This window comes from Enhydra lutris, unplaced genomic scaffold, assembly GCF_002288905.1.
Source record: "Enhydra lutris kenyoni isolate GAN:26980312 unplaced genomic scaffold, ASM228890v2 scaffoldscaffold68, whole genome shotgun sequence".
Lineage (NCBI taxonomy): Eukaryota > Metazoa > Chordata > Mammalia > Carnivora > Mustelidae > Enhydra > Enhydra lutris.
The window spans coordinates 9751074-9778467 of NW_019154152.1; the positions used below are offsets into that span (position 1 = coordinate 9751074).

The window sequence follows — 27394 nt, forward strand, 5'->3', positions numbered from 1 at the left end:
TTGCTCTATTTGAAGAACATAACACAATTCAAGCTCCACAAACCAGACATTTTGTGTTACTTTGGTTCATGGATATATCCCTAGCAATTAGAATTATCCAAGACATACAACAACCACCAAATGAATGTAAATGAAAGGAATAATAAAGTGAATGCATGAATGAATGGACAAACCAAACCACCCATGAAGTAGGATACAGGGTCAAATTTCCAGTGCCACATTTCTCTAATTACAGAATGCAAATAAATAAATAACAGTATAATATGTTCTTTACCCAGAAAAAGAGAATCTTTCTCCTATGAAGGACTCTGCATGAAGACATGAGGACAGAGGCCACACAGCTCCATCCAAGACACTCCATTAGCCTTTGAACTTGAGCTCCAGTGACGTTTCCACAAGTCTTAGAATCCGTTAGTCAGCAGCTAGGAATAAATCAAACTGTATCTCAAACTGGAAGCAACATATTAGGACTAGGAGTTGTTTGTTAAAGCAAGAACACACATGTTTTTCTAGATGCATCAAAATCCTTAGTGAAAGACTCATGTCATGAGTCTTATTTTTTGATAAAGACATGGAGTACTCGCTCTCGAATCTGTTTGGTCCTTACACCATAAATGATGGGGTTGAGTGAAGGTGGGATAACCAAATAGAGGTTGGCAACAAGAATGTGAATGTAGCGTGGTATGTTGTGTCCAAATCGGTGAGTGAGGAAGGAGAACACTGAGGGGATATAGAAAACACAGATGACCCCAACATGAGAACCACACGTGCTGAGCGCTTTTAGCCGAGCATCCTGCGATGGGAGGCGGAAGACAGCTCGCAGAATGTAGACATAGGAGATGCAAATAAGGACCAGGTTCAAGACAAAGAAGGAAACCACGAAGAGTCCATAGATGGCATTGATACGGGTGTTTCCACAGGACAGTTTTGCGATGCCCATGTGCTCACAGTAGGAATGAGCTATTACATGAGCCTGACAAAATGGCAGGCGGTAAATGAGATACACCATGGGAAGTGTAAGCACAACTGGACGAACCACAATACACATGCTGATGCCCACAAGCACCCGGAATGTCAAGATGGTCGTATAGTGAAGTGGAGCACAGATGGCCACATAGCGGTCAAAGGCCATGGCCAGCAAGATCTCAGCTTCCATGCCAGTAAAAGTATGGATCAAAAACATCTGGGCCACACAAGCCCCAAAGTTAATCTCATGAGCATCAAACCAGAAGATACCCAGCATGCGGGGCACAGAGGTTGTGGAAAGGGCCAAATCGATAGTTGAAAGGAGGGCCAGAAAGTAGAACATGGGCTCCCTCTGAAGGCTCTGCTCTGTCTTGATGACCAACAGAATTGTGGCATTGCCCAGTAAAGCCACAAGGTAAACTGAGCAGAAAGGCAGGGAGATCCAGGCATGAGCCCCTTCCAGACCCGGGATTCCAACGAGGAAGAATGTGGTTGGGTGAAAAATACTCCTGTTCTGGTATGTCATGCTGTCACTGGTCAAAGGAGGTGAAACTCTCCTCTTCTAGGGGAAAAAATGAGAGAGAGCAAGACGAAGAGATCAGAAGAGAGATCAAAGTTTGAATGGGATGTCATGTCACTTGCTGGCTCAGTGTTTCAGGATAGAGTTGATGTCAAGCTTAATACATAGTAAGTGTGCCAATGAAGGACATATAAGAGATACCTCACAGCCATTTGATCAGGCAGATCGAGGTCATATTGAGTTTCCACCCTGCCTGTGGATTGAGATCTAATCCCAAATATGGAGGCTTGCAGCAAGCTCAGTGAAGATTTCTAATAATTAGAGCTTATCATTCACTTTGAAGGAGAAAGGATGTGATTCCACTCTGGGAAATGTCACTCTGATGAGTGACATTGGCAACACCAAGACTACAGATGAGGTCAAGTTAAGATACTACAGAGGCAGTCAAAAATGCCTTTAAGCAAAAAAAAAAAGACAGAGACATAGAAGAAAGAAAGAAAAAAGAAAAGAAAGAAAGAAAGAAGACAGGAAGGAAGGAAGGAAGGAAGGGAGGGAGGGAGGGATGGAGGAAGGAAGGAGGGGAGGAAGAAAGAACCTACTTTTAAAAATTCATAATGAAAATAAATTCTAGATCCAGGAGTCTAGGTACTCACACAATTAAAATCTGAATTCTTCTGACTGATCTGTAAAAACTCTGACCCTGGCCCAGAAGCCTCTCATACACACCAGATCAGGAATAAGGGCGACCCCTTGGGATGCCTGGCCAGGAGTAGAAACAGGAACTGTTATGATTTACAGGCAGCACCGAGTATCAGGTGGGAAAGGGGAAAGGAGGGTTGTCTAATGCCATGTCACACCTGTTCACTCTCACAACATATCCAGTACTCTCAGAGCACCTGTTATCTTATTGGTATTCATTTTACCACTGCTACGGAGCCAACACTCGGATACTTCCCTTACCAGTCCAAGACCCTGGGAAGAGAGGTGAGTTGGGTAAAAAGCCTCAAATGATTTTGGTACTAGAAAAGATATTTTTTGCAGCTTTCTTGGATAATCATGTCTTAATAGAGAAGAGTCTAGTTCTGCAATGATTTGAAGGGTATGAGAAAGACACTTAAGTAATGCCTTCAAAATATTACAGAATGCATCAAACCACTCTGAATGAGGTAAAGGAACTTGCCCTGGAATGTATGGTTCAGCAGTTGTAATAAAAAATAAAGCATAGATAAAGCAGAGATAGGAGCACCTGGGTGGCTCGGTTAGGCGTCAGACTCTTGTTTTCAGCTCAGGTCATGACCTCAGCATCAAGAGAATGAGTCCTGCAGTGGGCTCCACGCTCAGCATGGAGTCTGCTTGAGGTCTCTCTCTCTTCTTCTGCCTCTGCCCCTCTCCTGTTCACACATGCCCTCTCACTCTCAACAAATAAATACAATTTTTAAAAAGCAGCAGAGATATTCATTTTTGTCTTTGTCATACTTTCACTTTATTATTTTTATTTTTTTCAATATAGAAAACATATCAAGGTAAAAAAAAAAACTATCATTTGTGAGTTCAGTCCAATGAAGAAAGAACAGTGCTTCAAAGTGCACAAACTCTTCTTTCTCTGTAAAAACATAAACACCCTGGTCAAGTAAGAAACTATTGCCTAGAAGGGTGATGGCCAAGGCCAAGTTGGAGTGTCCCTGTTGTTTAATATGGAGCAAAACTAGGAGCCCACCCACAACAGCAGCTCTCCACTGGCCTCATCCCTTCCTACTGACATGGAAACTGATTTTGTCTAATGCAACTGACAGGATGATATGAAGGGCATTGCATCTTCCAGAGACTTTTCAACATAATCTCATCCCCATTTAAATATAATTTCATCCACATTTAAAGATAATCTCATCCTCATTTAAAGATACAATTTTGTTTTTTTCCTGCCTGGTGCAGTTGGCCACTTGGTCCAGCTCTCAGGCTGTTCTGCCCATGGTATGGAGAAAGATACTTAAGTAATGCCTTCAAAATACTATAGAATGCATCAAACCACTCAGAATGAAGTAAAGGAACTTGCCCTGGAATGTATGGTTCAGCAGTTGTAATAAAAAATAAAGCTGAGATAGGAGCACCTGGGTGGCTTGGTTAAGCGTCCAACTTTTGATTTCAGCTCAGGCCATGACCTCAGAGTCGAGAGATTGAGTCCCTCATTGGGCTCCATGCTCAGCATGGAGTCTGCTTGAGGCTCTCTCTCTCCCTCTGCCAGTGCCCCTCCCCCACGGACACATGTTCTCTCACTCTTAATAAATAAATATTTTTTTTAAAAAACAGATATTCATTTTTGTCCTTGTAATAGCTTTACTTTATCATTTTTATATTTATTCAATGTAGAAAACATATCAGGGTAAAAAAAAATAAACTATCATTTCTGAGTTCAGTCCAACGAAGAAAGAACAGTGCTTCAAAGTACACAGACTTGTCTTTGTCCGTAAAAACTTAAACACCCTGGCCAAGTAAGAAACCATTGCCTAGAAGGGTGATGGCCAAAGCCAAGTTGGAGAGTCCCTGTTGTTTAATATGGAACAACACTAGGAGCCCACTCACAACAGCAGCTCTCCACTAGCCTCATCCCTTCCTACTGACATGGAGATTGATTTCACCCAATGCAACTGACAGGATGATATTAAGGGCATTGCATCTTCCAGAGACTTTTAAACATAATATCATCCCCATTTAAAGATAATCTCATCCCCATTTAAAGATACAATTTTAGTTTTTTTCCTGCCTGGTGCCGTTGGCCACTTGGTCCAGCTCTCAGTCTGCTCTGCCCATGGATCTCTGCATTTCCTGCCACACCTGTTCACCAGACAACAGCCGCTGATTCACATTTGCCTTCCATAGGAATCGAGACTTTCACACAGCATCGAGCAGGGCGGCCCTTATACCTCCCTCTGAGGACTTCATGGGGAGTGCCTTTATGTTAGGCTCCTAGCACCTAAGGGATATTTCTAAGAAAACATCCCATTTTAATCCCAGCTTTATGTGAAGTTCTGGGATTGAGTCCTTGGAGACTGCGCACAGACCTCCAGATTCTATTCCCCAGACCAAAAATCCCAAGGAACATAAAAGCAAACTGAAGGAGATGGAAACAAAAGTTGAAAAGTAGGGATAAAGCACATGGTTTTTGTCATCTATACTTGACACATGTGAAAACAGACTGTCTCTCCATGTGAATATGGCTCTGTGGTCCAATTCGAGGGCTTACTGACCTACATAGAGAGGAAACTGGCTTATTTATTTATTTGTCCATTTTTTTCGTTTATTTATTTAATAGAATTAGGTAATTTTTTTTAAACTAGGTAATTTTAATTCAAATATCAGAACTAGTGGAGAAGTCTTTTTTTTCATTTTACTATTTCTTTTCACTAAGTTTTTTCCAACCTCCTCTCATATAGCTGCTTTGAGTTTCCCCAAGTAGCACTAAGGACAGAGATCCATGATCATTTTTCCACACTATTTTCTGAGCATGAATTCCCTATCACAACCACGATTTCACCTGTACAAATTTCAAAAGTCCTATTGATTAGTGCCAAAATTTCAATCCTGGGACCACAGTGCTGGTTCAAGTTCTGGCTCTGCCCCATTAGCTGCGTGACTTTGGATGACTTATGTATCATTTCTGTGCCTCAGTTTCCTTAACTATAAAATGGGAATCAAAATAATGTCTTTCTCACTGGGTACGTTTGATACAAATTAAATATCTCTGAGGCATTTAGATCAGTGTCGTATACATAGTACGTGGTCAATCATAATTTTTTTTCCTTTTTTTTTTCTTCTTTTTCTTCTTCTTCTTCTTCTTCTTCTTCTTCTTCTTCTTCTTTTAAATTTCAGCTCACAAGAACAGCTGCATAGATATTATTCAGGCAGAGCAAGTTTAGGAACCACTAATCACTACCAACTCTGTAGCCATTTTTCTTCTGAAATCTCTAATAACATTAAATATTTTCTTTTCAGGGGCACCTGGGTGGCTCAGTCTGTTAAGCATCTGCCTTAGGCTGAGGTCCTGATCCTAGGGTCCTCGGATCAAGCAATCAGTTTCCCTGCTGAGCCTGAAGTCTTCTTCTCCCTCCCTCTCTACCCCTCCCTGCAACTGGCTCAGGCTTTCTTTCTCTTTCTCAAATAAATAAAATCTTTAAAAAATTTTTCTTTTCAAATATTAGAATCAATCTTGCATATATCATGTAGATTTTAGTAGTATGTGATCTTTTTGGATTGAAAAAATTATATCCCTTTATCACCCAACTGAAGTTTCTGGGAACGTCCTAAAATAGCACTTAGGCTTATGAAATAAAACACTGACTACAAAGCATGAGAAATAATATCTTTCTTTCATTTGACCATGCCAATCTTCTCCATCATTCTCTACAAACATTCAAGCTATTTCCTGAAAATTTATAGCTTTTGTTTGCCTGCACATATACAATGAAATATTCTCTTGGATCCAATAAGGTTTTTGTACAAAATCAAAATCAATTTTAAGACATTTGCTTTATGGTGCATTTCTTCCTTCTTGAGTGTGAGGTAGGACACATCAAATCTTGAGAGATGCTAAGAGATATCTTGGATCCATAAAGGCAGCTAATTTTAGGATCAAGATGAGACACAGATTCTCAACAGCAAATTTTAAAACAAACTTGGTCCCCACTGACACAGTTTATTTCTTCAAATAACTGTTATATAAAACCAGACCATTATCTTTACTGTTGTAAAAAACAATAAATTCTTTTTAATGACTAAGACTGTTGGGATTATCTTTTCAGAAACTTAAAATGTAAACTATCTCAACAGATACAGATTTAATTATTATTTTTTTTTCCCTGAAAGACCTCCTTCCCAGTGGCCTCAATTCTGTCACTCCAGCCTGAATTGGTTGTTTTTCATGTGCCCAGAGCTTCCACATAAATGCCTATCTTACTCTCCTGTTTGGGATCCCCTTTTTTTTTTTTTTCATTTTCATATCCCCATTTTCTGGAACATATTTTTATATTAAATTTCAAAGGCATAACGAAGGGGAGGTAGAGTTTCAACATCTCTGTATGCCTGAAATATTTCTTTGCCCTCAACTATGACTGATATTGTGCGTTTAGTTATTACTGGTTAAACTATGTCCCACCCTGCCATAAATTTATGTGTTGAAGTCCTAATACCCAGTACCTTAGAATGTAATCTTATTTGGGAATAGGGTCATTATCCAATAATTTAAGCCAAAATTAGGTTATACTAGAGTAGGGCAGGCCTCTAATTCAATCTGACTGATATTCTTATTAAGACAAAAAAGCTTGGGTGCCTGGGTGCCTCAGTCCATAAATGTCTGTCTTCAGCTCAGGTCATGATCCCAGGGTTCTGGGATGGAGCCTCATATCAGGCTCCCTGCTCAGCGGGAAGCTTGCATCTCCCTCTCTCACTCCCCCTGCTTATGTTCCTTCTCTTGTATCTCTCTGTTAAATAAATAAATTAAAATCTTAAAAAAAAAAAAAAGACAAAAAAGCTCTGTGAGAAAACACCTGTACATCAGGAAGGCACCAAGTAATCTAGGCCTGAGGCCTGGAACAGACACTTTCTCGCAGTTATGAGGAGGAAGCAGCACTGCAGTTCCCTCCCTCTCAGACTTCCAGCATCTGGGACTGGGAGACAAGAAATGTCTGTTGTTAAGCCACCCAGCCTGTGGCACTTTGTGGCCATAGCCCTAGTGAACTAATACGGTTATATTGGTTGAAGATGACTTTATACACATGATTGCATTTATCCTCTATCCTCATATGGAAATCAAGGATTCTGATACCACTGTAATTCCTATTTCTTGCAGGTAACCTCTTTTGACTTTTCTTTCCTCTTTGAAATATATAGTATCATCTTCTGAAATTTCTGAAAATTCATCCTCATTTACTAAGTGAATTGGACCTTTTTAATGTATGGATCTGTGACATTAAAAGTTGGAAATTAGGGGTGCCTAAGTGGCTCAGTCCTTAAGCGTTGGCCTTCGGTTCAGATCATGATCCCAGGATTCCGGGATCTAGCCCCACACCAGGCTCCCTGCTCTGCAGGCAGCCTGCTTCTCCCTATCCCACCCGCTCTACAGTGTTCCTTCTCTTGCTGTGTCTCTCTCTGTCAAATAAATAAATAAGATACTTTTTAAAAAATAAAAATAAAATAAGTTGGAAATTATTTTTAATTTAAAATCTCCCTTTTTTTTCTTTTTCTCTATAACTGTGGACAAATGGTTTTCTAGATTGATTTTTTATGTATATTTTTTGATATTTTAGTCATTATTTCCTTCTTTCTTAATATTATGAGATATTTTGTTAAGTTTTTTTTTTCCTATACTTGTACTGATTTTTATAAAAATATGTGTGGCCATTTACGAAGCACCCCAGGATTTAAAAACCTTTCATCATATCTGAGCCCTGAGTTCTGAATCAAATGGAGGGATTTTTTTTTTTGTCGAACAAATGAAGACAAAGAGGTTCACCTTTATCATAGACAAGCTGTCAGTTGACAATCTTGTTTAGGCATGTTCTACAGTGAAATTCTTGACAATTCCTGACACAGATCCATTGAATTAGGTAGGCCTACTGGCCCCATTGTGGTCTGAGAACAGGCCTTTATGGGGCTAGAACATGCAATCTACCCTATAAAATATAGCAGGAGGCATAATGTATGCTCCTTCCAGGGTGTTGGTTTCCAAAAGAAAAGACACAAAATAAATTGCACTCATTGTTTTGTAATTCTCTAAATACATATTTTATCTTTATTCCTGTGTGTCATAAAGTTACATGGAAAAGGCTTTAACCCCTTCAAGACTTTGCTTCAGGCTTTGTTCGGAAAGACCAAATATGGCTTTTGGTCTATGGTAACTGGTATGGTAACTGGGTGAGATAATGGGGTAATTACTAAAGGGTAACTAACATTCTTCCAAGTACACAGCCAAATATTCTGTTTATTACAAGGTTTCTCTGTAAGGGCCTGGTTAGCCAGAAGGAGCCATCTTGTTGTAAACTTGGATTGACCCTGCCCCTCCCAGAGGAACTTACTTGCAAACCCCGGATATAGGGGTGGGCCAGGCCGGATGGAGACATCCAGTCAGTGGGTTGCCCATATATTTACTATGGTAATTTGAAATTCAATTGGTCACCCGTATTGCCGACCTAGCATGACTGTGCAGTTTTCCCTGTGTATTGCAATCTCATTGGCCACCTGTGTGTGGGCTGGGCTCAACACCACCTCTATAAAAGTTAGTCTGTGAGGCTGGGAAGCATAGTCGTCAGGAGTGTCGTGGTCGTCGGGAAGGGTCTTCGTCAGTAGCAGAGTCTTCGGGTAGGGTAGGGTAGTCATCAAGAGCAGCACCGTAGGGAAGCGGAGTTGGGAGCGGTGTCATTGGGGTTGGTGTCCTGGTCGTTGTCGCCTCTTTCTAAGAGACGGCCCTGACCGGTTGGTTTGATTTTCGATGCTTGGTGCAAAATAAAGCTTTGCTTGACTTTCGCTTTTTGTCGGTCTCGTTCCTTTGATCACGGACCCTAACATTGGGAGGCTCGTCCGGGATCAAATGACGAGAACTGAGCCAGCATCAGAATTTCTGGGAAAGTCCTCCTGAGGTAAGATATTGGGATCTTGTCTGTCTGTCTGTTTGTGGAGCTCCTGGGTATGGCCCACCAGGGAGAAGCTGGACGCGGCCATGCTCCCCAGGGCTGGAGTGGATGCGGGGATGCCCCATCCCTCTGCTGATAGATCGACAGGGGGTTTGAGTCCCCCTGAGCGGTCACCAGGGGTTTGAGTCCCCCTAGGAGATCAGGGGGTTCAGTCCCCCTAGAAAATCCCCACCAGTGGCAGGACTGCTGGGCCTGTGGTTGTCTTTGTCTTGTCCTTTTGTTGTCTGCTGTATTGTTTGTTGTGTTTGAAGGAATGGGGCAGGCAGAGAGTGAGGGGACTCTACTCTGGCTTTCATCTCTCCATTCCTCATAATAGACGTGGGGCTGCCCCCTCACTCATTTCGTGTGTTAAGGGCTATAACTGGAGCCGGCTGGGGTTAGTCTAACTTGAGACAGAGACTTTAAGGAATATTCCCAAGCAGCTGCCAAAACTCCCTTTGTTTTGGGGAATTCTTTGCCTTCTCTGGCCCAACATGGACTGCCTAGCCCCTCCCCCTTGCTGGTGGGAAAGCATGGCATCTGAAGTGGAATGGGCCCAGGTGGAACATGAGGTCTGTTGGCGGAGGGATGGCTGGGCTGATGGTTAATTGTCTGTCTCAGGGTTTTAATGGGTAATTGTTAAAGTAGCTTTCAGAGTCTTTGGTAACCTGAAACTTTGAAGTTTTGCTTGGATGACAAATGGGATAAAATGCTAGAGTGCTGGTTGCTGGAACTAGGTTTGTGCTTTTGAAATCTGTTGGTAAACATGTTTTGTGCTTAACTGAATTCTGTTGTAACAGTTCACAATTGGTTAAAATGTAAATGTTTTTCTTTGCCTGCCCAGAATTGTAAATGAGATCTCTTTGACTCATAAGGCTTTTCCTTGATATGCTAAGTTACTCAGAAGTACTGCTAAATCAATGATAAAACTTGGGTTACATTTGGGTAAATGCTGTAACTACTCCAGAAGTTCTATATATTTCCTAAGGTTTTGGTGCTTTGATAAGGGTAATCACTTGATATTTGCCATGTCTATTCTGAGTTTTTGTCATTTGTAATTGTTTTAGTTCTCTTGTAAGATGAATTCCGCCTTAAAGGAAATTCATATGGGAGACTTTCAGAACAAATACAGGTCTTTGATATGTTAAAATCCTGGAACTGAAATGGGTAAGAATTTCCAGAAGTAAAAAGCTGCACTCAGACTAAACCAGAAATAGTACGGTGACTCAAGGTAAGAATGAGTCTCCTCAATAAGCCTTTCCTAGAAAGGCTTATTGAAGCCTATAAAATGTATAGCCTGATTGACCCTGAGGCACCCAAAAATCAGAGGGCAATGAATCTTGCTTTTGCCAGTCAGTCTGCCCCAGATATAAGGAGGAAACTTCAGAAAATTGAAGGATTTGAAGGGAAGAATCTGACTAAGTTAGTGGGAATAGCAGAAAAGTTGTTTAACAGCAGGGATGCATAGGAGGAAAGTTTTGACATTACAGGAGATAGGTAGGGGATGGTAAATGGAAGGAAAAGCATAAGCACAGAGAAGGCAGGTGGGAAGACTTAGATCCAGATCACTGTGCTTACTGTAAGGAAAAAGGACATTGGGCCAGGGAGTGCCCCAAAAGGAAGACGGCAATGCTGGCCACCAGAGACTGAAGGGGCCATGGTTCGGAGCTCCTCCCCGAACCTCGGGTAAAAATTGAAGTGGAGGGGAAATCAATTGATTTTTTGGTGGACACGGGAGCCCAATTTTCTTCATTTCTTAAACCTATGAGAAAACTATCTGGAGAGGAACTCTGGGTACAAGAGGTGAATGGCACAGAAAGATGCATTTTTCTGCATATCTTTAGCAGGGGGTCTCAGCCCCTCTTTGCATTTGAGTGGTCTGACCCACAGGAAGTATTCCAAGGCCAGCTCACCTGGACAAGACTTCCCCAAGGGTTCAAGAATTCACCCACTATCTTCGACGAGGCCCTACACGAGGATTTGCATGAGTACAAAACCTCCAACCCAGGGGTCACTCTGTTACAGTATGTTGATGACTTGCTAATAGCCACTGAGGACTATGAGTCATGTTTGCGGGGGACGAGAGCTCTCTTACAGACTCTGCAGGAAAAAGGGTATCAGGTGTCAGCAAAGAAAGCACAGCTTTGTCAGAGCCACACCACTTATCTGGCTTTGATCTCCACAAGGGAGTGCATTCATTGTCTGAGTCCAGGAAACAGGTGATCACCCAATATCCCCACCCCACCACATCCTGACAAACTCCCAAGGGAGTTTCTTGGGACGGTGGGCTACTGTAGGCTGTGGATACCGCGGTTTGTGGAGATTGCCTGACCTCTCTATGAACTGGCAAAAGGGGGGCTCACTATGATAGAATGGACAGCTGAGGCCAAAGGAGCATTTTGGGAATTACAAACAGCCTTACTGAGTGCCCCAGCATTGGCCATCCCAGAAGCCCTTCCACTTGTATGTGGATGAAAAAGCAGGGGTGGCCAAAGGAGTTTTGACTCAGACTCTGGGGCCTTGGCAAAGGCCAGTAGCCTATCTTAGCAAGAAACTAGATCCAGTAGCAGCTGGGTTCCCCCCTTGTCTCAGCATAATTGCTGCCACAGCCCTCCTGGTCAAGGATGCAAGTAAATTGACTTTGGTCAAAATCTCATCTTGACCACCACCCACGCTATCAAGGGCCTTCTCTGGCCTCCACCAGACCGATGGGTGATGAATGCCCAAGTGACGGGGTATCAGGCCCTCCTCCTCAACAAACCAAGAGTGACCTTCCAGCCCCCAGCAGTGCTAAATCCAGCCACGCTGCTGCCAGAAGAGCTGGCTGACCACCTACATGACTGCAGGGAGGTCCTAACCCAAGTCACAGGAGTAAGGCCGGATCTCAGAGACATTCCCCTTCCGGTTGCAGAGATGACTCTGTTCACAGACGGGAGTAGCTACATGGTTGATGGAAAGAGGTATGTGGGGGCTGCAGTGGTTTCCCCTGAGCAGGAACTCTGGATGGCAGCCTTGCCACATGGAACCTTGGCGCAAAAAGCAGAGCTGGTTACACTCCTGGCTACACTCCCAGAAAAACTGGACTATTCAGAGGAAGATTTAAAGTGTTTACAAAAATGGGCTAAATTAGACTATGAAGGGGACTGGGCTAAGACTAAAGCAGGAAAAATAATTCTTCCTCGAAGACTAGGTAAAAAGTTAGTAGACCAGATACATCAGGGTACTCATTTGGGGACACGCAAACTCAAGGAGCTTATAGGCAAGCAGTTCCAGTTTTCTAAATTAGGGTGTATGGTTCAGGATGTAGTTGATAGATGTGCTCAATGCCAGGCAGTTAATGTGGGAAGAACTCGAATGGGAAGAGGGAAAAGAGAAAGAGGTAAGGAACCAGGAATTTATTGGGAAATAGATTTTACAGAAATGAAACCCAGAAAATATGGGCACAAGTATATGTTAGTTTTTGTAAATACCTTTTCAGGCTGGGTAGAGGCTTTTTCCACCAAACATGAAATGGAGATGGAGACAAAGATGGAACCACATCCTTACCAACCTGGGGACTTAGTTTGGATATGTTGCCATCAAGTGGGAAAGTTGGAGCCTCGCTGGAAGGGACCATTTACTGTCATCCTGACTACCCCCACGGCAATAAAAGTAGAAGACATCAGGGCCTGGATTACGCGGGTCATGTCAAACAAGCCAAAGACGAGGACGCCCCCCAGAGATGGAAGCCACAGCTGATGGACCCTGCTGACCGTGGACTAAAGCTAAGTCAAAAGACTAGGAGTTCATTGTTGTTCCTTATTGTTGTTACCTGTTTGTGTGGGAGCTTCTGAGTCACCTCATAAGTCAGAAAGTATAGGTGGGAAATTAGATGAACGGAATTAGGGAAAATGGAAAAGGTTATACAAAGCAGTGAATGGCTAACTCATCAGCCAACTGTGCACTACTGTTACTTTTTGGCCCCTGCATTATAAACACCCTAATGTCATTTGTACAAAAAAAAATTAGAGCAATAATATGTTAGTCTTACATGCTCAATATAACCCATTACAACAGGAGAACATAAAACTGGCTGAAAAGTCAAGGATTTGACTAATTTCCAAAGAAAAGGGGGGAATGTAAGGGCCTGGTTAGCCAGAGGGAGCCATTTTGTTGTAAACTTGTATTGACCCTCCCAGAGGAACTTACTTGCAAACCCCAGATATAGGGGCGGGCCAGGCCGGATGGAGACATCCAATCAGTGGGGCGTGCATATATTTACTATGGTAAATTGAAATTCAGTTGGTCACCCATATTGCCGACCTAGCATGACTGTGCAGTTTTCCCTGTGTATTGCAATCTCATTGGCCACCTGTGTGTGGGCTGGGCTCAACCCCACCTCTATAAAAGTTAGTCTGTGAGGCTGGGAAGCATAGTCGTCAGGAGCGTCGTGGTCGTCGGGAGTGTCATCGTCATCGTGGTGGTCGGGAAGGGTTGTCATCGGGTAGGGGAGTCATCGGGTAGCATAGTCGTCAGGAGCAGTGCCGTGGGGAAGAGGAGTCAGGAGCGGCAGCGTCGTGGTCAGTGTCCTGGTCATCGTCGCATCTTTGTAAGAGATGGCCCCGACCGGTTGGTTTGATTTTCGATGCTTGGCGCGAAATAAAGCTTTGCCTAACTTTCTCTTTGTGTTGGTCTCGTTCCTTTGATCATGGACCCTAACATTCTCCACACTGTCTGTAAGCATAGGAACTCCTCTCATTCATATATAAGACCTGAGATATGACTGGTCTCAGGTCTTATCTCTACTCCCTCTGCTCCTTTTTGGTGGTTCTTTCCTTGACCTGGTAGTTTCTTCACAGACATACACTGACCAGTACACAACTGAAGGCTTCTGAGGAATGTCCTGAGGTCATTTGTCTGTCTCTGCACACCTCTACTTGTCTAGTGTTCTACCTTGTCATTCAGGGAGAACATCACACTCTGTTTGGGTTCTCTGCCCCTCTCTGTGACTTGATAAATTTCCAGCAAATAAGTAAGGTCAGGCCAGTCTTTGGGCTCATGTTATTTTTTCCTTCTCTTAGAAATCATTTCCTTTGCTTCCTTTTTATCCAGTTTTGAGAACTATTATTTTATAAACTTTCTGACTGTTATTTTGTTGTAGAAGGTGAAGGAATAAATCTGATCCCTGTTACTCCATCATGGCAATAAACAGAAATGAATTGTCTTGTATTTAATGTTTGATTGCTTAATTGTTTTTGCCCAAGTTACAACCTGATTGTATGGGTGAACGCTCTCCACAACCATCTACATTCCAGATTTGGAATCATCCTCTTGATCTCGATGCAGTGAATGCACTCCTGCTTCAGTTGTCCCACTTACTATATGTTGACTTTGGTTGAGCAATCATGACCTCGGTGTTTATCTCAACACCAGCAGGTGATTATGATTTCTAATAGGTATACAAAGGAGTAAATGAAGAGGATATGCAGAGAAGTGGAAAAGGAAAAGGTTAAGAAATCAGTTATAGGGGTGATATTTGACAGAGAGAAGCCAGGATTTGGCAGGTTCTTCAAAATTTCAGGACCACTACAGGACAAGCCTACTTTCTTGAAACAAATTTTCCACAACATTCTGGCACTGGGCTCTTGTGTGTGGATCACAGACTGCAAAAGATAACCTTATTTGGGTCTTTGAATTATTAAGAGATCTCAATTGTATTATTGTTTTTGAAAACAATACAATATGTCATTAAAAAGATGACTTTGTTATATTAAAATCCTCATAACAAATTATTCACATGATGTCCACATAATGCAGAGCCATCATCAGAGCAATGATAAAATTTCAAATTTACAAACAAGAAACTTAGAAATGAAAGAGATTTAGGGAATTCTCTAAAACCACCTATCTAGAAAGTTGCACCATTAAGAATCTGATGGAGAAAATTTTCCTCCAGACCAATGCCATGGGATTTCTAAAGACTCAGGCTTTGCCTAAACATGTGGAAAATTTGAAGACGAACCTACTTGGCCCTGACACTATAGATGATGGGATTAAGTACTGGTGGAAGAAGCAGGAAAATGACCACCATGAGAATGTGGACTATGGGAGGCAGGTGTTTCCCAAAGTGATGGACCATGCATACCCCTATTAGAGATACAAAGAAGATAAGCACCACACATACATGGGAAAAACAAGTGTTGAGTGCCCTTAGTCATTCTTCACAAGATGCAATGCTCAGCACAGCATGGAGAATTAGGCATAGGAGAGGAGGATGAGGACTGAGTCTGTGCCCAGTGTGATAATGACCACACACAACCCATAGATGTTGTTGACACTGGCATCAGAGCAGGATAATTTCAGAATATCCTGATGCAGGCAAAAGGGGTGCTGAGGACATTAGTGTGGCAATAATGATAGTGCCTTAGTAATATGGGGGTGGGCATCATGACTCCTGAACTTTGTAGCAGGCAGTCCAAGCCAGTCTTACCAATCACATCATTGGTGAGGATGCTTGAGTAGTGCAGTGGAATCAGTGAATCGGTCAACGGCCATGGCCAGCAGCACTGAAGATTCCAGGAACATGAAGGTATGGATGAAGAAGAGCTGAGTGAAACAGGCTCCTACTTTGATTTCCTGGGCTTCCCACCATAACACAGCCAATATCGTGGGGAGTGTAGACATGGACATGCCCAGGTCAGATATTGCCAGGATGGACAGCAGATAATACATGAGCTGGTGGAGTGAAGACTCATTCCAGATAACAGAGAGGATAGTGATGTTGCCTAGGAAGGCCCCCAGGTATGCAAGACAAAATAGAATTGGGAGCCAAGTGTGAACAGACTTCAGCCCATGGAAACCCTCTAAGATAAAGGTGGGTTCCATAGTACCACTGTTATTTCAGACCACCATGGTGGCGCTTCAGAAGTCCTTTGGGTGTGAGAGATGCTGAGAATGTCACAGGCTATTCAGAATGGTGAGCAAATTCTACCATATTCATGTAAAATCAATCATTGGTGTTCAAATGATTTACAAAAATACAAGTAGGAAGAAAGACATCCCAGGCAGCTGAATCATCCGGTCAGGAACAGCTTGTAAAATATGCAGTCTGGTCACAACTGTATACGGGGACCTGTGATCTTTGCTAGGATGCTTCAGGTGTACATCACAGCCTTGAAAAATTTAATGTACATGCAAAATAGAGAAATAAAAGCCTCTAGCTCAATTATGTGCATTAATACAACAAAATTTAAGTGAAAATGAGGACACTCATTGATCTCCTTCAAATTAGCCTGTGGATCAATTCTTAATCTTATTTTCATTCTTCAGGGGTAGCCTTATATCCTTAATCTCATTGTTTTAACGATACATAACATTTTTTATTTATTTACCATTCTTTACTTCATTCTGTTTTTCAGTTTAAAAATAGTTGTTCATGCATATGAACACATGTCTCAGTTAAATCAAATGATTTAATTGATTAGTTCTTTTATTTACATATCAAATGAATTCCAATTTCTAATTCTTTTATTTATTTTTCCAGGAACCCAAGTAGTCTTGCATATGTGGTTCCAAAGCACACAACAATAGACCTTCTTATGCACTTGTCTTTTATTTAATATTAATAATTGTATGATTAAGTTTTAAGACAGAACTTTTGTCTCTCAACTTTATCTTTCTTAATATTTGGTAATGATAGTTTGTTACCCTTTTCTGTTTATGATCCAACTGACTTAGACAAATATATACCAATCCCCAAATGAATTTTTTTATTACTCTCAGACAAATTTGAATTGGTGTATACAAAATATAAATTATTTGTATTCCAAGACTTTACCCAGTTGAAAGAGATAATCAGAGAGGAAATGCTGCTTTATGTTCATTATTTTGACTTCTGTATTATTTACCAATGTATGTTTATTTGTCTATGTAGTTGCTGATCTCACTGTATAAATATTATTATATTCTTTTTTTCATTATATATAATGTGGTATCTCTATATTTTTACTAATTTTCTAGACCACTATTTTCACACCTACCATTATATGAATATCTTCATGTAAATCATTTTTTTAAAAGATTTCATTTACTTATTTGACAGAGATCACAAGTAGGCAAAGAGGCAGGCAGGCAGGCAGTGGGGGAAGCTGGATCCCTGCTGAGCAGAGAGCCTAGTGCAGGGCTCCATCCCAGGAACCTGATATCATGAACTGAGTCAAAGGCAGAGGCTTAACCCACTGAGCCACCCAGGCACCTCCATGTAAATCAATTTTTTATATCTTAAGGTTTTCCTCAGCATGGATTTTCAAAAGGGGTATACTGAATCAAAAACTATAACAATATATACTGATATATAATATATACTGATATACATTGCCCAACACAAATTTTAAAATAATATTTAAAGGTAAACAATCATTTCTTGAATAATATGACACTGGTCCTTCTGTTAAGTATATATACATATCTCATCTTATTTACTTATTGTAGTGACCATATAAAAACAGAGTAACTAAAACACAGGGGCATCTCGTAATTTGTCCAAGGTTATACAACCAGTAAGCAGAATAGCCAGAAATTCATGAGTCTTTCTACCATCAGCTCATGTCTAAATGATGTAAGAAATTCTCTCTGGCTATTAATAAATATTATTTCTAAGCCCCTTTTCCCTCAAAAAAAAAAAAAAGCTATTCTCATTTGTTTACCAGTTAGATCATTCTTTCACATAAATGATTATTTATTTTCATTCTTCTGTGAATTGTCTTCTTAAGCTTTTTATACATCAATTATATTTGTTAACTAAATAACACAAAATTAATGGTTTAATCAAAACAGTTAACCCATTTTAATAGTTTTTTATAATTTTCTTACTCTGGCCATTATGCTTCAGAAATCAATTTTAGGCAGTAAATTAAACTACTATTTTTTCTTTTGCTTATCTGTTCCTTGCAAACATGGAAAAGCATTCTGTTTTCCAGCAATTAATAAGTATTGAGTAGTATCTTCTTTGATTTTTTGGGGGGTTTGATCTATAAACTTTTTCTTTTCATCTGTCAAGATGCTGTATGTGTGTGTATGTGTGTGCAAGGAAGAATATAGTATAAAGAACAGTATTATTAGATGTTCATGATTACTAAATTCTAACTTCGTTATCATTTCTCAAATTATCTCTTCTTCAAAAACCTGCAGAAAATACCAGGATCTTACCCTTCCCCTTCTCAACAATGCCTAAATCTCCAAACTCTTAAAAATCTGTCCCTGGTATTTGTCCAGACCAGGGTGAGAACTTCCCTGCAAAGAGTTTGAGTTTTCTTTTAAGTTTCAGCTGCCTGCACTGATGTATGTGGATTTCTTTCCTAGTAGAGAAAACTGAATATTTAATGCAGGGTTTGGAACCCGAGGGGTCAAGTTTAATTTCCTTCTTTTCTAAGGTGTGCCTTGTCCCACGTAACAGCTGAAAGGTTCAGAAGGAACATGGAAACAGGGCCTCCAGGAAAAAGTATAAATATATTTCTCGAGTTCTCAAGTCCAGCAGTTCCTGGTCCATAGGTTCTCATCCTGTCCCCTAAGGGACTGACATGTTGTTGACTCTTCTGAATGTTCTTCTCACCAGTCTAATCTGAAATCTCCTGCTGGGACCCTGTATCACAGAGACAGCTTCTCATCAACTTCCCATGGTCTATCCTAACCAAATACAAACACCCCCCCACCCTCAACCAGAGGGTTTTCTGTCATAATTGCCAAACAATTCTTTACTTCTTAGGGTCTGATTATATCAACTTTCAACATTCTTTTCTCCTTCACCAGTAAAACCTTATCCTGTCTACCTTGCCCTACTACTTAATCTATGCACCTCTCTCATACATCCCAGAAAATATAAGTTTACCCTGTGTCTACAGAGAAAGAACAGTTATTTCTACTCACTACGAGGAGTCTCTTTATGACTTTTTGAACTCATGTTTCACTCACTCCTGGTGGAGATGGAGAATGAAAGATGGACATAAGTTCCATTAAGTATTTAGTCTGTCTTCTCCCATGCTAGATTCTAGGAATACCTACCAATATTTCTAGGAATACCTACTACCTACCTCAGGTAGGAATACCTACCAGAAGTCCCTACTTCTAGAACCATGCTTTCTCACTACTCTTGGGCCATGTCCATCAGTCCCCATCATGTTCTCTCAAGCTCTCTGTCCTTCTCTCTCTGACTCTGTTTCTGTGACTCTTCTAAGTGACCGTTTGAGTCTCTTTATATCTCCTTGTCTCTGTAGTGTGTCTCTCAACTGATTTCTGGTTCCATCTCTCACTGATACTCACTTTCTCAACCCTGGGGTTTCTGTGCAATGTATAAGCAATGATATATTCAGCCATGACCTGAAACAGAACATTACCATATTTTTTAGTAAGAATATTGAAGGATCCCCTTTAAATTCTTCCCTCCATCTATAATTCTAGTCTGATGATTCTCAAGATGTTGGAGGAGTAAGCAGAGCTGAGCTAATGTTTTTAATATTGTTGCAAAGTAAAATGTGCTCCAAATTCCCTCCTCATGACCAAAAATGCCCCTTCCCTCCATTTTTTTTTTCTTCTGAAGCTTACAAAGAACTTGTTTTATTCCAGGTACTGCTTTGTCACCTTGCAAATATTTATTTGTCAACCATACAAGGAAATTATTATTCTCATGTAACATATAAGGAAATTGAAGCATGCAGCAATAAACCATTTTGCCCAAAGTCATAGAAATAGGATATAGTGAAGTAGCATTTCAGGACTTGCTAATAGGGCTCCAGACTCTGTGCTCTTCGTCACTACGGTATGCTCTCTCTCCAGTGTGGACAGACAAGGGGAGTCAGGTATGCCTTGCTAGCAGACAAGAGTAAAGGAAGAGTTAAGGTCAGTGTTCAATATAAGATCTTACAAAAGCGGGTTCTCTCCAAGGTGTGAAAGTCTTTCTGACCTTTTCTATCTCCCTTTCTGCTTATTTTCATCTCCTTTTTCTGTACCTATATCTCCTATGAATAAAACTCCTTTGTATATGTCTATGTATTTACTCCTCTGATTCCCTGACTCATATTTCACAGTCTTTGTCCTTTTTTCTCTCCTGCCGGGCCTTCACTATATTTTCACTTTTTTACCCATTTCTTTTTACTCCTGTCTGCTTCCATCTCTTGGAAGTTTTTCCCTCTTTCTCCCAGATTTCAGTGTTTTGGGTATATCCATTGTTTTCCCATGATGTTCTCTCTTTGCTTTGTCCCTTAATCATGCTCTTTTCTTTCTTCTGTCTTAGTGTCTTTCTCATTGTTGTTCTGCTTCTATATATTTCTCTACCTCCCTTGAGGGTTTCTCTACTCACAAAAGACGCTACCACTGAGTTTTCTTGCTCAACCCATCATCAGGGAAATACAAATCAAAACCACAATGAGATGTTACCTCACACCAGTCAGGATGGCTAAAATTGACAACACAGGAAACAACAGCTATTGGTAAGGATGCATACAAAGGAGAATCTTCATGTTGATGGAACTGCAAACTGGTGCAGCCACTCGGGAAAACAGTATGGATGTTCCTCAAAAAGTTAAAAATGGAACTACCCTATAATCCAGCAATTGTACTACTAGGTATTTATTCAAATGATACAAAAGTAGTAATTCCAAGGGATATATGCACCCATGTTTACAGTAACATTATCTACAATAGCCAAATTATGGAAATGGCCCAACTTTCCATCAACAGGTGAATGGTTAAAGAAGAAGGGATAAATATATATATAAATATATATATATAATATATATATACACACACATACATATATATATATATATCTCAGATATAAAAAAGAATGAAATCTTGCCATTCTCAGTGACATGGGTGGAAGTAAAGAGTATTATGCTAAGTGAAATAAGTCGGAGAAACACAGATACCTTATGATTCCACTCATATGTGGAATTTAAGAAATAAAACAAATGAGGCCACAATTGGGAATTTTAATGTCATAACATTGTGGAATACCTTTTCTGATACCTTTTCTGATATGGTAAGGGCATAATAGTATTAGATCAAGAGGAAGTTTGCTTTCTACAAAACAAATCACGGAATTCTTTTAGGAAAGTAATGTGCATTTTTTTTAATGTACTGAACAAAAAAGAGAGAAAATAGGAGGTTAATCACCTATGATAGTAATCTTAATGTGTTCTTAATGTATTCCTGGCCAGAGAGGGAAGTTAATTGCCAACCTTCTCTCTCTTCATGGCTAGCCAAACTCTTTATGTTATGGCCATTGTATTTTTAATTTTCAGAATATAATGTTGTTTTATATCTCTTGCCTTTACAAATGCTACCAGCGCTCTATAATATACTTTTTTTTTCATGTCTGTCTTTGCTTATATCCTAAGACAGCCAACATTTTAGAAAACGTCTAGAACTCTTCCCTGCTTTCCACTGCAAGATGACAGATGGTTTGGTCTATAACCTCTTCAGGAACCTTGCAAGGTTATCCTACTAATTATGGTTCCTTTTTTTGGGCATCTCTTCCTCCAACCTCACTGCTTTCTTTGAGAGCAGAGGATATTTTATATTTATCTCATGGTCACTCGATCCTGTGATACATTTGGTTCTTGTTCAACATTTGTTGGACAATCTAGCTTTGTCACAAAGAGGCAAAGGAATGTAGGACAGAAACAAAACAAATAAGAATAATCACGGGCACAAATTCTGTGCTCCAAACATTGGCTTGCTATCAGGCTTGTATTCTTCTTTTTTTTTTTTTCTTTTTAAATATTTTATTTATTTATCAGACACGGAGAGAGAGAGATCACAAGTAGGCAGAGAGGCAGGCAGAGAGGGGGTGGAAGAAAGCAGGCTCCCTGCTGAGCAGAGAGCCCAATGTGGGGCTCGATCCCAGGACCCTGGGATCATGACCTGAGCCAAAGGCAGAGGCTTAACCCACTGTGCCACCCAGGTGCCCCTAGGCTTGTATTCTTGAAGGAATAATCAATCTCAAGACAGTCAATGTTAGTTTACAACTAGAAAGCATGAGGAACATATTTAGAGATGTATATTTTACCATAACTAGTGCCTGACTATTGTTTTCTTCTGACAACAAAAAGGCAATTATATTGAAGAAGAGTATTCACTCTATAAACAAACCATCTATATTCCAAATTGTTAAAGGATAAATATAAAATTAAACTGTTTTGCATTCACAACAATACACAGTCATTAGAGAATTTATATTCTTCCACCAAGAGGCATCTAGCAATGTCACCTTACACTGCTTTGTTCTTTTTTCTTGCCTTCATTTTCCCTCATCCCTGTTGCAAGAGGCTTACAGATGCTTCCTGTATATAACGGGAGCCAAGGTTTTCTACTGTTGCCATTCTTTCCTAAACATAGATTCTCACAATTCCTTTTTCCATGTTTCTCTTCCTTGCACCTAACTTTCCGTATGTATCATTCCCTCTCTTGTATATTTTTCTCTTACTTGTAGACTCATAATTGATAAACTGCAATGTAATCATGGTATGTTTCTGAGCTGCTACTTCTGTGATCACATTTCTTGAGCTCCTGAGTTGCTTCCCCTGGGCTGAAGTTATTGCTCAGTTTGGTTTGTCCCTTTCTATTGCCTACAGTTGTTTAATGATAACTGAATCCACGCAACAAATCTGAAATAAAACAGGGAATAACAGGACACTTAGCAGAGGATTCAGGGTAATTTCTGGATGCAGCTAATAATAAGGAAAATGTTTAAAAACTTATAAGAAGTTGATTAAATAGTTTTTACATGAAACTTGGAAGACATTCACCACTAATGTCAAACTGATGAATGAAAAAAGGAGAAGTGGGATTTATATATCCCACATCTTCTTTTTTCATATATATATATATATATATACACACACACACACTTAATCATAAGAAAGAATGAAATCTTGCCACTTACAACAATGTGGATGGAGCTAAAGAGTATTAAGCTATACAAAATAAGTCAGCCACAGAAAGAGAAATACCATATGATTTCACTCACATGTGAAATTTAAGAAAACAAAGAAGCATAGGGGGAAAAAAGAGAGAGAGAAACCAGAAAACAAACTCTTAACACTAGAGAACAAACTGATGGTCACCAGAGGGGAGGTGGGAAATGGTTGAAACAGGTGATGGGGACTAAGGAGGGCACTGCTGTGATGAGCCCCGGGGGGGGGGGGTATAGAATTTCGAGATCACTAAATTGTACACCTGAAACTAATATTACCCTGTATGTTCACTAACTAGATTTAAAATAAAGACTTTCAAAAGCCCGGGAGGGGGGGGGCGCGGACCATATGTGTATGCAATTGTTGCAAAATGCCTTTTTGCCAGGTGTCAGAGTTGCCTTCCGCTATCATTATTAATTTGATCAGTCCGTCTTCCCTTAAGAAAACTCAGAAGTACGTTCCAATGTCCAATTCCTTGTCTGAACTTGCCCTCTCCCTAGTCAGGCTACACACATTTCCAGCCTCTTTCCCACCTCACTCCTCCACATAAGTCCTTTGTTCTACCAGCTGGGCTTATTAGCCTCTAAATATTTCATGTGTTTAGAGCTTCATGCTGCATACTCTTTCTTCACAAGATGATCTGAAATGCAGGATTGCAGTGAACAATGGGAAACAGTCACTTGTTTAGAGGATACATACTTCCAAATGATAGCGTAGATTCTTTTCTTTGAGTTAGGTGAACTTAAGACAGAATATGACAATTTTAATGTTACAAAATTTGAGCAACATCTATAATTCCTACAATTTGGAATGACATTTTGTTGTTTTGTTTTCTTTTAATCCTTCCTACCTAGTGAACCCAAATTAATCCTCAAATTCTTGGTCAGGGATTAACAGTAACTCAGGTCACAGTGGGGTTCCACTGATGACAGTACTGCTTGGCCCCCTTTCTCTGGCTGCATACATCCCATGTCAGTGATAACATTTTGATATGTACTGACAAACACTGAACAAATGAAAAATTTATAACCTCATCTTGCAGGGCTGTGTCTTCAAATTAAATGAAATTTATACAAAAAAAAAAAAAACCCTTATAAGATGAATTAAAAGCCATGAACTCATAGATACCATTTTTTGTTAGAATCAGAAGGTTGCTTTCTGGTTTATCAAGAGGGAAATGTAAAGCGAGGATTTAAATCTAACCAGAAGCATGCAGGGTTAGGACAGGCTGTGGAGAAAGACTGATGGTGCCCACCATTTTTTCTCTGATGCCTACCTGAAGCTCAGTAGACACGTATACCCACACCCAGAAGCAACTTATATTATCACATAAGGGGACAGCTTGACAACAGCAAACCACATCATTCAATATCTGGGTCAATGTTCTTTACTTGGAGTTTCTTGCTGTGACCTGCACCTATCAACAAGTTGATTCTCGTGGTTGGCAGGATCATGAATTTCCACCTATGCGTTCACATGTATTGCACTTTTTAGAAAGTTGGACTGCTAGCATTCATGCTAAGCACTGGGAAAGCACACGGACGCATAATACAGACCTGGCTTGCTTGAGTTGATCAAAAGGGACTGACGCCTGTGACTATCAGGAAACTTACCAGCAAGTGGGTAGGCACATCATTGTACCACACGTCACAATAAAGAGGAACTAGAGGTGGCACACAATTACTAGGGTTTTGCTGATGTATAAGCACGTTGATATATGCTGACCCGCACAATCTAGCTGTCCTCGATGTTTTCCCAGTGGCCCAGAAACCTCTGGAGAGTCCAGCTTAACAGGATGTACTCAGAAGAAAAAGAAAATTAGGTGAACCTTCAGAGGAGACCAGAGACCATGAGAGTGTCAGAATTAGTCATTTGTGGAGAACACTCTGAAGGCTCCTCTGCTCCTTCTGGTACAGTTATGCTCGCCCCACCCATGATCCCAGAGCGCCAAGTAAATAATAGAGCAGTTTCAGATTATGTAACTAAACGTTTCTGTGTGTGCCTCCTCCACTAGATTTACTTCCTGAAAGTTACAGGGTTTTTCTTCTACAAGTTGAAAACATTCTGAAATTTTAATTGTCATTGAGCATCTTCAAGATCAAGGGGTTTTAAATGGAGATACAGATAGAGTTCACTATGGGGTTTTATAAAAATGCAGATGTCTAGGTCTTACTCAAGACTCACTGAATCTCTTTACTTGATGTTCTTGGGGTATTTTTGATATTTGCTTGTTACATTGTATATATTGTTTCTTGTGACTACTGTGAGTTGAGGTACTTTCCTCAGAAAAAATTCTATTTATCAATTTTTATACAGAAATGTAATATCTACCGTCCTTGAAAATCTGCTTTATCATTATTTTTAGAGATGATTATCAAGAACTTCATTTCTTATAATGACTTAATTACATTGAAGAGAGGTGAGACATGTCTGACAAAGCAATGGACAATGGCCAGGTTGACGATGGGCAGATAGAAGATGATCACTGCACAGATGTGTGAAACACAAGTATTGAGGGCCTTGAGTTGCTCCTTTTGGGATGCAATTACCAGCACAGTCTTGAGGATCAGAATGTAAGATGCAGTAATGTGCATAAAGTCTACCATAAGGCAGAGTGCTCCAAAAAAGCCATAGATGACCTCAATTCGGTTGTCAGAGAAGGCCAACTACATGACATCCTGGTGGAGACAGTAGGAATGGGATAATTGGCTTTTTCTACAAACTTCTCAGAGAGAAGGGTAAGGGAAGAACCCCGAGGAAATGCCTAAAAAATAATGCCATTCCTATTTTTGCAACTCTGACAGGAGTCAGGATGGAACTGTATCTCAGAGGGCTGTGGGTGACTAGGAAGTGGTTAAACGACATGATCAGGAGCACTGAGGACTCAACTACTATGAACCCATGGGTGAAGAATTCCTGGGCAATGCAGGCATTGGAAGAAATTTCAGGAGCATCGAATAAGAAGATCCTCCCCATGGTGGGTAGAGAAGAGAAGGACAAGCCCATGTCAGATATGGCCAACATGGAAAGGAAATAGTACATGGGCTCATGCAAGGAGGGCTTTGTCATGATAACAAGAAGGATGGCGCAGTTTCCCAAAATAGCAAAAAGATACATGCTTCAGAAGGGGATAGAGATCCAGATGTGTGCATATTCCTGCCCTGGCATCCCCACCAGGAAGAAGGTGGTGATTTCAACATATGCTACTTTGATAATGGACATGATCCATTTAGAGGGCTCTACAATGAGAGAGATAGATGCTGAGTTAGTAAAATATGAGGATCTGAAAATATCACAAAAAAACAGCAGTTTTTGAAGAGCTTCTTTCAGCTCTTTTGACAGAACAAAGCATTTATGTGGCTGCCATACAGTGAAAAATACATGCCACTTTGAACTAGAATTTTCAGATATCCTAGCTTAGAAAAATTACTGCCGGCCATATTTTCCCTAAAAAGAAACTGGATCTTTATTTTGCATTCAGATACAGGTCTGAATTCATTTTTTTTTTTTTTTTGGTAGTGTTTTAATAACTAGTCGTCAATCCCATCCCTTTTTTTTTTAATTTGTCAAGTTTTTGTTTAAATTCTAGTTAGTTAACATATAGTGTAATACTAGGTTCAGTAGCAAAATTGAGTGATTCATTGCTTACATACAACACCTGACACTCATCACAACCAGTTCCCTTGAGTTGTCTACTGTTTTGTTTTCATGTCCTAGATCTACTATTGGGTAGAATATATGATTCCCAAAGTGACACTTATTAAAGGCAAAGGGATTTCATACTCTTTTTCTTCCTAACCCTTCCCACAAATGTATATAGCCTTCTCAAAATTAAACTCTCCTTAATTTTATTTCTTGCCATCTGAAAATTGGTTATTTAAACCTTCTTTAAAAATTATTACTATTTCAAATCATGTATATATTTGTCAGGGAAGTCCTTGCAGAGATTACTGACAGATTATACCTCATTTCTTTTGGCCTGGAATTTGTGGAACACTTGTGTAGTGTTGCCAGAAGAATAAGAACCTGGCGCGGTCAATATTGCAATTTAGGAGGATTTGAATACTATTGAAGGCTGATCTTCCAAAAGGTAAACAGTCTTTTTAACTAGTCTCTGAAAGGAAAATTCTTCCTAGAGGTAGGACTTTTGGAGGCTTCTTCCTGCTCTATACGAAGTTCTGTGCTGTTGATTGCCAAAAAATTAAAAATAAAATGCAAATTTTAAAAAATTAAAATATAAGTGAAAGCTGAACAGAAGGATATCTGGGTACTCACCAGAGAGTGGATATTTTGGAGAG

The 27394-nt window shown here is 40.2% G+C and overlaps 1 protein-coding gene and 2 pseudogenes across 1 annotated transcript; all 3 read right to left on the bottom strand.

Moving 5' to 3' along the window:
• Nucleotides 1-553: 553 nt before the first annotated feature.
• Nucleotides 554-1492, bottom strand: LOC111159498 (olfactory receptor 52J3). Its single transcript, XM_022522018.1, has one exon. It carries the CDS (start codon nucleotides 1490-1492, stop codon nucleotides 554-556), a length of 939 nt encoding a protein of 312 aa, XP_022377726.1.
• A 13608-nt stretch (nucleotides 1493-15100) lies between these two features.
• Nucleotides 15101-16038, bottom strand: LOC111159317 (annotated as a pseudogene).
• A 9448-nt stretch (nucleotides 16039-25486) lies between these two features.
• LOC111159318 lies at nucleotides 25487-26318 on the bottom strand (annotated as a pseudogene).
• Nucleotides 26319-27394: the final 1076 nt, after the last annotated feature.

What these genes read in the sequence shown, in the direction of transcription:
- LOC111159498 (XM_022522018.1), bottom strand. Translation starts at nt 1,492, where the DNA reads ATGACATACCAGAACAGGAGTATTTTTCACCCAACCACATTCTTCCTC.